We start from the raw sequence: 15666 nt of genomic DNA on the forward strand, positions 1-15666 counted from the left end.
ATAAAAATAATTTTCTCTAAAAATGCATTTCATTGGAGGATAGTACCCAACACAGTGAGTATCTTAGAAACAGGGGAGCTAAGCATGAGGTAGTTTCAGTCAAGACTACCAAGGTTGTCCATTGTGGCGTAGATAAATGTTTAATCCCCATTTATATGCCCTACTCCTCCAGTTTTGCCTTATGCAGACAAGCATACATTTACCTCCACTTTGCCCCGTGCTTAAAGCCATTATTGTATCAGCTGATATAGTGCACACCCAAAACTACAAGAACAGACATGCTTTGGTGGTTAATATTAACCACACCTTGTGTGTCATTTGATCCAAATAAACTTTCCACAGAAGATCCTTCAACACGTTTTATTGAGGCCAAAACCTTGTAAACACACTCTGCTTAGGATGCTACTTGTCATGCTAATAATGATTGCAGTGCAGGGAAACATGGATTAGGTGTTACTTCTCTCTCTCTCCTCTCAGGTTTCAGAGGGAACAGCTAGGGCTCTTTTTAGAGCTGTACAAACTAGACAGATAGAAAATAAGGGAAAGGGCATATAGTAATGAGTATGTACACATAAATACCATTAGACAGGTTGGTATTTCTGTCTTGTTTTCAACCTAGCATGCAAACTCAGTTTGACATGTATGAAAATGCTGTGGCAGGACATAAAAAAGGTAAAGGGCATCCATGATCCTTTCCTTATCCTTATATGCTGTGTTATTTGTTGGTTTATTTGCTGCTAGAGGTGTTGGCCAAAAAAAAAAAAAAGTCTATATCCCTGATCAACATTTCTCAATAACAGGGTATGCAGACTGTCCTGATGCATGCTCAATAATCCATGTATGGAAGTCACAGAAACAGAGTATGCAGTGTTACTGCAAGTGTGCCAGTTTAGTGTTTACTCACAGCCCAACCATACAGATGGAGAAAATAACAATGCACTGGGGTGTCATTTCCACTAGACGGGGAGGGATATGCCCACCCACATGCACACTTTCAAAATCGTGTTATTGTTTTTTTTTTTAACCGAATATATCGTGCTTAATACAATACTGTTTGGCCAGCCGTCACATTCTGCCTGAGAATGGGAATGGGTATACATGCTGATTGCAAGGCCCTGATATACTAAAAAAAAAATCTATATATATATATATCTATCTATATATATCTATCTATATATCTATATATATATATATATGTGTGTGTGTGTGTGTGTGTGCCACGGACGAGTAGCGGACACGGACAGCCTGCCTACACGGCTCTAGTACATTTCGGCGTCTGTGGACGCGGACGTGTTCCACGCATGCGCACTTGAAAAATTGCTCGCTGGACGAGCGAGCGGCAGTTCATAAACACGCGGCAGCAGTTAAATGTGACGTCTTCATCTGGAGACGGTGTGGAAAGAATGAAAGGAGATGTGATTTGGTTGATTAGAAAGCTATTCGGTAATTTAGTCCAGGATAATCATATTTTCTGTCTAGACCTGTTGACGCTAGGCTGACGCCGACTGAGCCAACTTTAATACAATCTTGCTAGGTAACGTTGGCTCACCAGCCCGTCACATAGTTCCGATGGGGGGGTAAAGCGAGTTGACGAACTAAATATTTAAGGTGGTCGTAAAACAGAGCGATTTTCTATTAACCTAAGTGACTTGAAAACGAGTCCACCTTAAACCGCGGCAAGTATCCGTCAACGGTGTATGAAAAGCAGCGTCTCCCTCGCTGCTAGTTTACACAGGATAACTCCGCTTCGCTTTCATAACAGACCAGATGGGGTGGAGGCCCCTATGGAGGACAGGGAGAAGCAGCACTGAATGGCAGCTACTAGGCAGGAGCGGAAGTTTGGTTTCAGCATTGGGTAGGGACATTTTTAAATCATTTGTTGGAATGTGCCTACCCACCCCACGTCAATAGCAAAGCCATGATAGGTAGAGCACTAACAATAACTCAGGATCCCACTCACCCCCCTTAACCCATTCTTCATGTAACCGGTTATTTATCTTGCCCGGTGTGGGATTCGATCCGAGGTGTACTGCACCACAAGGCGACATCGCTAACCGCTCAGCTAAAGGGCCAGACCCGTTAGCTAGGGGCTAACGTGTCTTATTAGTAGTTTACATTCACATTGCTTCCATCTGGTCTCAGGTACAGGTCCTTCACGCGGAGACGGGCCACGTTAAAAGGAGTTTTGATCCATTTGCCATTTAAGTTCTAAACTCACCGAACCTTTAAACTCTTGTGTTAATGTATTGTAGCGAATTCGGGGGGAAATTCGCTGCAGTATTGTTTTCTCCCTGTCCTCTGTGTATGTCCTGTGGTATGTACATGGATTTACTTTATGTGAGGCTCTGTTCAAAAGGTGAAAACAAATAGCCTCTTTTAGGGTGTGTCACACCCAGCCACTCACGGACAAATTGTGTTAATGTTACAGGCCCACGATCTGCAAAAATGAAGTATGCATAATGCATGCATTCTGCAAGTGATGATCGGGTTAGTTTTCCATGGGTGGTTGCACTTGCAAGTTGAATTTCAGCGGGGTTTAATGGGAGGTTCTGTCTTTCAAGTAAACAAGCGATTTTCGTCTTGTTTCATAAAACCTTATTTATTTCAAGTCTCTTACTGCACTGGTGGGGGATTCCTCTCGTTTTGGGGATTTTCTTACTCGAATACGCTAAATTGTGTCTCTATTTTGAGAGATGTGTGTATGTGTATGTGAGAGTTAACCCCGTGGCGACACAGGCTGTGGAAGAGGAGTCGCCCACGATCGGGGGGGGGGGCAAAAACCAAGTCAGGGTAGCACTTTTGTTTGTGTTTAATCTCAAGACATGTGTAGATATTTAATCATTAAAGAAGAAAAACCTACAAATAACCAGGGAATATTTCTGTGCCGCCATTTTGATAAATCGCACGCACTGAGCGGCGGCATAGAAAAGTCAAAAGAGACGGACAATCGGGGAGGCCCGCAACGTGTGTGAACGACAGAGATAAACGCTGTTTTCAGGGGCCGGAGGTCCCGCTATGTCGGGGCTGGCGGCAGTTCCGGCGGCGAGCGGACGGGCGCAGCCGCAGTCTCTCGGCGTAGCGGGTGAATTAGAATACGTGATGACGCCATTACGTGCGGCGCTAAACCCGTCCCACATCCCGGATGGTCGGGGAGAGAAACCGCTATCCAAACCCGGATTTGTGCGAGGGGCAAAAAAAAAGAAAAAAGAAAGACGGTATCTTCATGTCCCCCTTTTTAAGTCGTTGTGTCACTCGGCAGGACAGCGGAGCGATGCGCACGCAGAGATAACGCCGACGCCCTCTGCGCCCGCCGATGTTTGGGGTGACGGCATGGAGAAACAACCCAAGCTATTGTCATCTCGGCTCCGGCTCAAACACGGCGTCTGCGAGGTGGCGCTCAACCGTGCGCTGCTGACATGGAAGGAGCCGCCGGCCAAGAAGAAGCGCGTCTCCGGAGGCGTTTACCACCCATTTAAGCTCGGTAAGCGGCGCGGCGTGCGTCCTCGCGCTAAGGGAGGACGGTCGCGGGTGTTCACGAGGGCAGCCGACGACCGCTTTTGTTGACCCGCTACTTTCACCGCGCGCTCGTCCCCGGCGGCTCCCGTGTTTTCCCGCGGGGGCCCGGCACCGCCGCAGTTCCGCGTCCAGCGAGAAACAAGCTGTTCCTTCTAACAGCTACTATATATATATATATATATATATATATATATATATATATATATATATATATATATATATAGTTCAACCTCTACCTAGTAGTGGCCCCTTCAGCGTGACGCACCAACTCGTCTGTCCGTCCAAACCGTTTGGACGGACAGACAGACAGATGACAGACCGGTGTCGTGACGTCCCACGTTACCTGTGGTCCTGTTAAGTGTTATTGCGCATGCGCAGGTTTGGATTTAGTTAGTGTCTGTAACAATGGTAGCACATTTCCACAAGCACGGTAAAATGTCAGACCACCGGTGGTGATGCAACACAGATAGGGACCATTTCGATTGGGTAGAATATTATTTATTTCAAATGAAAAAAAAAAAATACTTTACTGTCGGTTCAACTGCTTGTATGCCTGACCTCTACTTGGACATTGTGTTGCTGAGCAGGTCACAGGTGACAGTGCTACTTGTAATGCAGGGTCTGCTACATGTGTCCACTTTGCCCTAGGATTAGGACCTGGTTGTTTTAATGTTTTAAAACTGTGTGTGTGTGCGTGCGCGTGCGCACACACTTAAATTGCCCTAAGCCTGGAGGACAGGGCATAATGAAAGGGAGTATTATGAATATTTAAAGTAGCCTTGAAATGTCTGACTGCATTAGGCTATCAGTTACAGCAAAAGCTGGAAAGGATGAACTCAAATTGCCCAAGGGTCACCTAATCCTGACAGGAACGTTCCACCAATGAACTACATTCTGGTTCAGGATTAACTTTCTACACTTTCAGATGAGGCTGATTGGCTGTTGACTTCAGTCTAGAAAATAAATAGACAAACATGGTAATTTATGAGTCAGACATGGGATCATTAACAGATTGCTCAGATGCTTCTTTGGTACGTCTTGTTTTATAAAGAGAAGTGCACTGAATCTAAAAATGCCCTTTAAATGATTTCTGTTTCTGGGTTGTTTCAGTCAGTAGTAGTGAACAGGAAAAATGCCTTACTAAAGCCAGAAATTGATTGAACCAAAGCTCAAATCTTGTTCGTCGTCAGTAATTTACAGTTTATGCATTTATATTTTGCTATTATTTAGTTTTGTTCAGTGAAGGCAATAGTAGAATGCAATCTCGGTTTTACAACATCAACAAGCTACCAATATTGATTAGAGCCATATGAATAAATGGGACAAACGTACCCATGACCATTGAAGGATCATGCATGATAGACCAATTCAAGGAAAGTATAGAGAAAGAGATAGAGAGGCTTTCTACCTTGTTTAGTCTGGAGTCACACAATTGCCATTAAGAAGGGGACTTGTGTGGTCTTTCATTTGCAGCCCCACTTATCACCACTGGTGCTTCATAAATGAGGATCTGTGTCTGGGTCAACGGGTTTGCTCTGACCTTACATACTCTGGCATTTCCATGGCTATCTGGTGGTCATGGGTTAATTCTTGCAAATAGCACCATCTGCTCTGTCTGGGACCTTGTAACAAAAATCCTACACGGTCCTACCAAGGCGAAACCCACAAAATTCTCTTTTTGTGAGTTTAACAAAGCATAGGTCATGATGTGGCAGGACTTGATTAGAAACATAACATGGCGCATTGTAAAGATGAAGTGGGTAATAAAAATTATAGAGTGGCAACAGCAATTGTAACTTAAGAGACTCCTCCAGTCCCATCTGGCGGCCTCTTGCTCCTTCTTAGACTGACATGCCAAACAATCTGGTTGGTTGATGTCAGAGTCAGATTTTAGAAACCAAAACATCTTAATTTTATTTTCCAGGGGACAATTAGCAATACCATATTTACATTGATTTTCTGATTGAATATACCCCCCCCCAAAAAAAAACACAAAAAAAACAAAACAAAACAAAATGACAAAAACAACTGAAACTGGAATCAAATGCTAAGTTGAGAAGTAGCCGTGCATAAAATGCGCAACAAAGAACAGGAGATGCTGATGAGAGGGAATCAAAAATAAAGGAAATTCTATTTTTAAAAACGCTGCTCAGTCATTAACTCTCTTTTCTTTAATGTGGAGATTTGTTGGCGATATGTTGATAGACTGGCCTTACACTGAGTTTAAAGTGAATGGGCACACTGTAATCAGGCCTCTGCCCTCATGCAATAGAAAACTGTGTGTTTTGTGGCGTGCATTCATGCACAAAATGGATGCCAACAAGAACATCACTTTTGGCTAGGATGAGTCATTCATTATATGTCAGTAAGCAGATCGTCTCGATGCACGGACCCCAAAAGCAATGAGGACATGAACTTGGATGCTCCTCTTCCTGCATCAGTTTACTATTGATGCCTCTGTCAGGGGTGGTTGAATATTCCATGACTGCCCTATTTCCAGATGAATCTCAGGTATTGTCTGTCATATTGGGTCACTAGGTCAGCAGCGGCTTGGTGGTCACATGATACAGGGGACCAGTGAGGAACAAAAATGGGAGCAGTTATTTTGCAAACGGTTCATTACATGAACTTGGCAGTAGGATGATTATGAAACCCGGCCTGTATTTTCCACTAATTGAATAGTGTCTGCCTCCCTTCCTAAAAGCGGTTAGAGAGATGAAAGGTTTTGCTGATGCAGTTGAAAAGATTGGACCTAATTTTGCAAGCAGAATACAGACACAAACGTTGCAAATCATTTGTATTGATGTTTTCACAAGAAGTGTATTTATCAAAGTTTTTTTGGGAGTTAGATTGGTTTCAGAAAATGTTAGTGCCTTACAATAGCGTTCCCCAACCAATGGGCCATGGACTGGCACCGGGCCTTGAGGAAAGGATATGATTCAGCAAAAATAGATAAGTAAATAAAAATAAGAAAACCTGAATAATAAACATAACATAATAAGCTCTTTGTGTGGTAATTATAGTGACCTTGTCACACTCTGTCTGTGCTGCGCCTTTCCTCACCATTCCCTGTCATGCCACAACAGGATGAGGATACCGATGTTGAACTTGAGTAATGCAATGCATGCGAGGTCATCAGTTGGTCATCACCCGCTTACCTCCTCGATGGGCATGTTGCGACTAGCTAGCTACCGTGAGTAAAAAACAAGCATTGCTTGAGAGTTTCTTCAGAAAAGGTAGGGGAGATAAAAGGTCTAACGAGGATAACTCAGAGACAGCACAGGCCGAGACTACCACAAAAGAAAGCTTAATTTAAAGGAAATATGATGAGTTGTACCTAAGTATGGCTTTATTACCACCGATGACTTGCGTGTCATGACCGTCTTGTTGCAGGGAAACAAGCCCAGGGCTCCCACTGATTCACTGATATTGGTGAGTTGCAATGTTTTTAATAAATTCATGCGAGGGAAGTATGCGCTGTGTGTTTAATATCCAAACGTTACTTAAATGTTATGATGCTACTGACTTATAAACCCAACCTATATTCTGGTCGTGATTAACAACCTTGCCCGCCAGCCGGTCCACCAGAATATTGTAAATATTAAACCGGTCCGCTGTGCAGAAGAGGTTGGGGACCCCTGCTTTACGAGAGCTCCTGACCACTCGTTAATTTAACATGCAGACTCTAAATCTAATTTTGCGTATTGAATCTAAAATCTAAATTCGGAGGCAGTCGATCAAAGGATGTTCATAAATTAGGACAATTTACATGTTAAGTTAAATTTTTGGTAAATTGGAGCAGTCATTGTCAGTGACTGCTGGGATAGGCTCCAGCATCCCCGTGACCCCGAGAGCAGGATAAGCGGTTTGGATAATAGATAGATGGATTTTATTTAAGAATGACCTATAAATTGTTGCTAAGTATTTGCATCACAGAATATTATACAACAATTGCTAAAGGTTTGACATTTGCCTCTAGAAATAAGTTTAACATCAGAAACAACAGTCAAAATTACCAGTATTAATTAGCCCCAAGAAAGTGTCAGACTATAAAAAGGGCAAATGCGCCCTATGGCTATGGTTTGCAATGGCTGACATCACATGACATGAGGCACACTTCAGACCGATCGAGCAAGTGTTTAGGAACTGGTTGAATTTCTTTTCATTCCTTATTTTTGCTGAGAAATGGCTTGTGAATCTTTTCCTTATACTGCATCATGTTTTACTGATGCTATGAATTTAGAAATCTGACCTCATAGCATTACCACAGAGATCCGTTTTGTTTCATTCCCATGCACATTTAGGTCCTATCAGTACTTGGATTTTTGCTTACAGGCACATTTCAAAAGGAGGTAAGTGATCACTTTGGTATATCGCAACCCTCTGTTAACTATTTACTCCCTAATATGCTGAATACCATCAGTAGGCTTTTTCTCTGACTGAACTCCTTTTTCTGTATGCAGCTATTGTCTCATCTAAATCAGTCTTAGGTCAAAACATTTTCTTTTTACCTCACAAACACTGCTTTGTTGAGAAAACTAAAATAATCTTCACAATTATTTCCTCATAATGTTTTGTCCTGTGCAGTTAAACTACTGCTTAACACCGCTGAAGGAAATGTGTTTTGAAATGGCACATTGTTAAATGCAACGTCACACTCTGTCTCTGAGAAGTCCTCATCTATCTCTCTCTCTGTTGGATGCTATTTCACTCTTCTGTAAGCTTTGAGGGCCTGTCTTCCCCATAGATAGGGATTTATGAGCATCACTTGATGGTCGTCTGTTGTGCTGTGAATGCACTTTTCACTTATAAGGGATTGGTATCAGCCAACATACTAAATGGACTGCAAATTAAATCTGTGCTTGTGAATGTTTTATAAGTTTGGTGAGAAAATGTAGCACATATACGTATAATGATTCGAAGATACATCCTAGGATGCACAGGGACACATAATCAGTGATGTTTCCTGAGGTCCTCGGGTGTTTCCGATCTTTCAACATCATACACCTTCGCTCAGATGACCCAGCCAGGGTTGATCAGGCCCTGGCTGTCCCAGCAGCATTGGCCCACAGATCACTCCTTCTGATCCAAAGCCATCTGGAGGCCCTCTCTGCAGCCTCCATGGCTTGATGGCTTTCCTTTTAGCAGCCCCGGTGATGCCAAGTAAAGCATACACTTTGCACAGTGAGTGGCCAGCAAAGCCGCTACACCCCAATTCAATGGGCTCACAACGCGCCTTCCAACCTCCTCCAGCACTATTCCACCAGCTCATGGTACTTGGACCGCTTCCGCTCATTTGCCTCCTCCATTCGGTACTCCCAGGGAACCGTCAGCTCTGTAAGGAACACCTGTTTTGGAGGGGCTGATGATAGCACTATGTCTGGCCTCAACGAAGTTGTCATAACCTTGTCCTGGAACCTGAGCTGCTCCCCCAAGTCGACTTGCAGCTCCCAGTCTTATGCAGAGGTGAGGAGACTGGCTGTGACAGGCTGCTCACCAGCCCTGACAAAGGCAATGTTCCTCTGTCCGCAGGCTTGCTTGTTGTTGGCCACAGCTTTGGAGATGGCCTCTGCAACTGTCTTCAGCACCTGGTCATGTCACCAGCGGCAATGGCCCTCCCTGAGGGCAGATGGGCCGCTGCTGAGGATGTGCTCAATTGAACCTTTTCCAGGGCACAGAGGACATGATGGAGAATCAGTCTTGCCCCAGAGGTGGAGATTTGCAGGGCTAGGTAGAACATCATACACAGCTTGTACCATGAACTTGATCCACTTTGGTTCTGCCTGCCAGATATCCGCCCAGGATATCTTCCTCTCCAGCGCACCCTCCCACCTTGTCCATGCTCCCTGCTGCCACATACCCACCATTCTGCTGGTCCTTTCCTCCTCAACACCTGTCTGTACCTCCTCCAGGACTAGATATGGTGTTTGTCCTTGCCATGGGCCTTATCATAGCGAGGTTGTGGGATGGCTCCCAGCCCTGCCCATCCAGTTGCCACTGTGCCCACCAAAGCCCTGTGTCTCTGCCGAGACTCTGTGTTATCTCCAGGCCTTCCTGGGCTCTCCACTTCCTGCCTGTCCACACCATAATGCCTGCTAATTCCACTCTACTAGAGTCCTTGAGTCCAGATAGAGCAGTGCCTCTCTTGTGCAAGAAACCCTAAACTCCTAGTCGAGGCAGCTGATAGGGAGCCGGAGTTTGTTTATCCTCCCATACGGTGCTGCACTACTAAGGCTGCTGGGCAGACCCAGCCATCTCTGGAGGTAACTACTGATCTTCCTCTCCAAGGTCTCCACTGTCGACAGGGTTACCTCGTAAACCAACATAGGCCAGAAGACTCGGGGTAAATCCAAGCCTTGAACCTGCCAGGTAGGCCAGACTTGTCATGTACAGTTAGGTCCATAAGTATTTGGACAGAGACACAATATTTGTAATTTTGCCCCTGTACACCACTATAGTGGATTTGAAACGAAATAACCAATATGTTATTGAAGTGTGGACTTTCAGCTTTAATTTAAGGGGTCGGACAAAATATTGCATTAACCGTTCAGGAATTACAGCCAGTTTTATACATGGTCACCCCATTTTTAGAGGATCAAAAGGAATTGGACACTTGACTAACAAGTGGTTTCATAGGCAAGTAAGACCTTTTCCATCGTTATCCCATGACAAATTAAGCAGATAAAAGGTCTGGAGTTCATTCCAAGTATTTACATTTGCATTTGGTAGCTGTTCATCGGAACTCTCAACATGAAGTCCATAGAGGTATCAATACAAGTGATGGAGGCCACCATTAGGCTGAAAAAGCAAAGGAAATCTATCAGATGGATAGTAAACACTTCAGGAGTGGCCAAATCAACATTTTGGTACATTCTTAAAAAGAAAGAATGCACTGGCAAGCTCAGCAACACCAAAAGGCTTGGAAGACCATGGGACACATCTACAGTGGATGATCGCAGAATTCTTTCCCTAGTGAAGACAAACACATTCACAACATCTAGCGAAGTCAAAAACACTCTTGAGAGGTAGAGGTATCATTGACCAAGTCTACAATCAAGAGATGCCTGCATGAAAATAAATACAGTGGGTTTACGACAAGGTGAAAACCATTGGTGTCACTTAAGAACAGGAAGGCCAGATTAGACTGTGTTTAAAAACACCTAAAAATCTACCCAGGTCTGGAACAAGGTTCTTTGGACAGATGAAGCAATGATTAACTTGTACCAGAAGGATGGGAAGAGGGAAGTGTGGAGAACAAAAGGAACAGCTCATGATTCTCAGCATACCACATCATCTGTCAAACATGGTGGAGGTAGTGTTATGAAATGGGCATGTATGGTTGCCAGTGGAACTTAGTCATTGGTGTTTATTGATGATGTGACTACCGACAGAAGTAGCAGGATGGATTGTGATGTTTATAAGGATATGCCATTTGCTCAGATTTAGCCAAATGTCACAAAACTGAGAGGATGGCGCTTCACACTGCAGATGGATAATGACACAAAATAAGCAGCGAAAGCAACCCAACAGTCTCTCAAGTTAGAAAAGTGGAATATTCATCAGTGACCAAGTCTGTCACCTCACCTCAACCCAATTGAGCATGCTTTTCACTTGCTGAAGATCAAACTAATGGCCAAAAGACCCACAAACAGCCAGCAACTGAAGGCAGCTGCCGTTAAGTCTTGGCAGAGCATTTCAAAGGAGGAAACTCAGAATTTGAAGATGTCGATGGGTTCAAGACTTCAGACAGTCATTGACTGCAAAGGATTTTCCTCCAAACGTTAAATATAATTGTTATAATCATAGTTATGTTTGTTTCCAGTTACTTTTGAGCCTCTGAAAATGGGGTGAGCCTGTATAGCCATGGCTGTAATTCCTGAACAGTTAATGCCATATTTTTATCCAACCCCTTAAATTAAAGCTGAAAGTCTACTCTTCAATCACATCTCAAATACTTCATGTCAAAGCCACTGTGGTGGTGTACAGGGGCAAAATTACAAATATTGTGTAACTGTCCAAATACTTATGTACCTAACTGTATGTACATGTATGTGTAAGAAAATAAACATTTTGCATACTTATAAATAGATAAACGTAGCCTGTTTTGTCTGTGTATCTTATATAACTTTTTATTTCACTGAGTTAATCATCACATATTCTGTCTTTCAGAGGGAGACCAGGTGGAGAGAAAACAAATAGATTGACAGAAGAGTAACTGTAAAGATGGAAATTGTAATAACTCTGACTATGCAGTTGTTGAGGCCCACCCCCAGAGATAATTTATGTCGAACGTTAAGATCGCCTCCAGAAACATTTGTTCAAGATTTAATCTTTTTTTTTACATCATAATCATAACAAAGGGGAATTGGCCCATCATTCCTACTAAATGATACCCTACAACAGTATATCTTAGATAAATACTCATTCAGGCTACTGGTAGCGTGTTGCGCAAATCATGTCCTTCCCATTTCATGGCCCCTTATCTTCCCATGCTACCTTACCGGGTAGCATATGAAGTTGTTAAGAGAGCCCTCGCCATTTAGTTTATGATGGATCGGTGTTACTCATAAGCCAATTCGTCCATAGATGATTGTTCATTTCAGAGTTATCTGGACTGGTCTGGGAAGGAAGATGTGGAGAGCTGTGGAAATGCCGTCATGCATTTACATTTAGGGCTACAAGGTGATTTCTCTTAACCTTAGTGACTTAAAATGAGGGAAACAGAAGATCAAGTTTCAGTTCCTTGATCAGCAATATGACAAATATTGTTGTGACCAATATTCCATTAAGGGGGTCAAAGGTCAGTGGCACTGAGTGACCTGAGTAAAGATGAAATAAAATACTCTTATAATGGACATGTATGATGGAGAAGTGAGAGCCAAGCAAACTTTGTAGATGAGTTTTGTTTTGTTTTTTTATCACCCCCCCCCAAAGAAAAAGAAAAAAGCTATGATAGTGTTAGTGAGATAATCTTGGCTGGTGGAGGAGGAAATGAGAATTGCAGGAATCATTATCCCTTATTCTTGCTCTCTGAGACCTTTGGATTAAATGGATTTCCTCACATTTTGTTAGATAATTCTTTTTTTTTTCTCTGGCTGAAATTCGTTACATGGCCCAAGATCTCATCTCACAGTGGACATTTCTTGATTGAATGGCCTTGTTTCGCAACACATTTCCACTAAAGTGGTGCTTATACTTTATCAAAAGTCGATCGAAGACTTGAATACAAAGCACTTGATTTAATCAGGACTCACTCTTGCTTAATTTGATTCAGTTTCAGGGAGTTTACCTTTTCCAAATGAGGAACTGCAGAAAATGAGAAGATTTCTATCCTCAAGATTATTGATATTATTTTTTTTAGCAATGAATAGGCCATCTGAGCACCCATATTTAAAGCACATCACTGTACAATGAATACATGGGCCTACATTAATAGTGAGTTAGACAAGTTGTGGTTTTAATCATTACACCAGACAGCATCGGAAAAAAATTGCCAGGATTCCATATTAAAACCATGGACTTGTCTTACGAATCGCTGTTGGTGCCATGCCATGCCTTTCTGTTTAGGAAACCCCTAAGCATGGCATTGTTAATGCCATGCTTATATCATTAAGCTTGACAGGGCAATGAGCCCATAAACCTGGCAACGTTACCCTGCGCCCACACCAAATGCACAGGGGCAACAAAAGCAGCCAGCAACCATTCATTTTCAATGAGAGCTGGCGATAAGGAGCGGCCAACACTGGCGGCAGCGCGATGCCAGCATCCAAAACGACAGTTTGAAGATGAGCTGTGATTAACTTTATGCAAATTAGTGATGATGAGCTGAAGTAGCAACCGAGTGCAGACAGGGATCGCTTTCCACTATAAAATATTCACTACAAACTGGATAGGCTTTTCGGCAGAACTAAGCTTGACGGCTGCAGAATGGCTTGTATGATCCGACCCACCGGCGGCGACTGCTAAAGGGTTCTTTGCGGCAAACAGTACTAGCTCCCAAAATGACTGCTGGCATTCGTGACGTTTTTGGTGTGTGTGCAGGATTAGGGGTATAATCCATCTGTAGAGCTGGACAGAAAATGGAGCCCATAACCCTGATAGTGTTGGTGCCATGCACTGTATCAAGTTGTGCTACACAGAGTCCCCTTGAAAGTTCTAGGTGTCTGGGGGGGAATGGCAAAGTCTTTGAATTTCACCATGTTACTCAGCAAGATTACAGTAACCCTGTTGTTCTCCTCCAGGTGTCTGTCTTTTAAAGTTCCCTGGCAGAGAAACGTCAGGTAGGAGCTGTCTTTACCGCCATGCGTTGGTCACAGAGACACAAACCGGCAAGAGTGATGTGTACATTAAGGTTTGACCTGTCAAAAGTGCTTCTGACAGCTGTATTTGATGGGAGTCACTATGAGGACTTCATTTCTGAAACGCTGTATATCCATTTTACACTTTCTAAAATGGAAAAGTTTTGTCTAACAAGGACAAGTTGCCTCCTTCTTTCGTCTTAAAACCACATTGACGTAGTGCATGTGCTAAATAGAGTAGTGTGCAAGTGGACATCTCATCATGGGGAAAATGTTCTTGCCTTGCAAGAAAAGTTGACTTTGTTTTAAAGCTCCCGCTCCGTATCGTCAACTTTAACTTGACTGCAGAGTTATTCATATTTTTGTCAATTGGCCCGGTGTGTCATCATTACATCCCCAATAAACATCAAATACAGCAGAAACCTGCTTACATAAGTGGTCATACAACGCTGTGTGTGTGTGTCTTGGATTCTTGCCGTACGCCGTCAGTTTTTTGGTGAAGTCTTGTTTTTCTCATAATTGATGCTTTTGTCCAGTGCTTGCGTAACCACGACCAACTATTGCCACTGTCCAGTAAAACCCATGTGTGTATCTGCAAAACAAAATATGGTTTTGTTTAAGCTTGACGCACACAAAAACTATTGACGCCCTCATCGCTTTACTACACGAAAAGCCTGTTGCAAATTTGAAATCGAGAAAAAAAACAAGATGGATACACCAAAATACATGTAATCATTTTTTATTTTTTTTATCAGCCGACAGCTCTGCTACTCTGCCAAAGCGATCCTAAAGCCTCGGTCCAATCTCCAGAATTAATTTTGTGGGTCCTCCAGCGACGACCACATGATCCCATGCAAAAGTGAAGCGTGGCGTGGCTGCGGAGTACAGAACAGTTTTCTGGCGTTCTCCTCTTTGTGTACCAGCAATGGCGTCTAATCCCTTGTGTCACATGCAGTGGAGCTGATAAGCCTTTTCTAGCCGGTGTGTTACCTGGACGTGAAAAAGAACACTTTCATCCTTACTGTAAAGCCATGAAATAGTCCTGTCGAGGCGCCATGCTGTCGTATTCCCCTTGCCCTCTCTGACTTCTCCCCCCCCCCCTTCCTGTACTTTTTAACACAGTATAAACGTTTTTGCATGAGAAAAGATTTTTTTTGTTCTCGGTTTGTGAAAACTGATCCATGACCTGCTGTTACCTGATACAGTTTTTTTTCTTCTCCCCCCCACCCCATCCTACTCCATGTTATTGTAGGCCATTTTCATAGCATTATGGGGCTGCGTAAGGCTAACCCTCCCCCGGGGGCTTCTGTTATGTAAGCTCCTCTCACTGACTCATGCATTGGTGCCTGTACGGGCTCACAGCCATAACATGGCTTACGTATTGTGCCCTAATTAATGCAATCAGTTTGAATTTTCAATAACCTTTTTTATTCAAAGGAAAGTTAGTATAACTAGAGATCAGGTTACAGGGCCGACACGCAAACACACACCTAGGGACAATTTAGTATGGCCGATTCACCTGACCTACATGTCTTTGGGCTGTGGGAGGAAACCGAAGCACCCAGAGAAAACCCACACAGACACGGGGGGAACATGCAAACTCCACACAGAGGACGACCCGGGACGACCCCCAAGGTTAGACAACCCCGGGGCTCGAACCCAGGACCTTCTTGCTGTGAGGCGACCACGCTAACCACTGCGCCACCGTGCCACCCGGACATCGTATTCTTGTGCATCATATTCTTCATTCTTCATTATAATTCTGTTATCCTCCTTCGATGCTGTATTGTGCAAATTGTGTAAACACAACATCCATTGCACATTATCCGTCTTGCTCTCCCTGAGGTTTCCT

The 15666-nt window shown here is 43.5% G+C and overlaps 1 protein-coding gene across 1 annotated transcript in view; it reads left to right on the top strand.

Moving 5' to 3' along the window:
- The first annotated feature begins 3196 nt into the window (after positions 1-3196).
- Positions 3197-15666, top strand: part of LOC130114672 (ceramide kinase-like) — a 29195-nt gene continuing 16725 nt past the window's right edge. The window contains exon 1 of the mRNA XM_056282535.1: positions 3197-3481. Coding sequence (XP_056138510.1) covers positions 3331-3481 — 151 coding nt within the window. The 5' untranslated portion in view covers positions 3197-3330. The remainder of the gene's footprint in view (positions 3482-15666) is intronic.

The sequence above is a fragment of the Lampris incognitus genome, chromosome 6 (assembly GCF_029633865.1).
Source record: "Lampris incognitus isolate fLamInc1 chromosome 6, fLamInc1.hap2, whole genome shotgun sequence".
Lineage (NCBI taxonomy): Eukaryota > Metazoa > Chordata > Actinopteri > Lampriformes > Lampridae > Lampris > Lampris incognitus.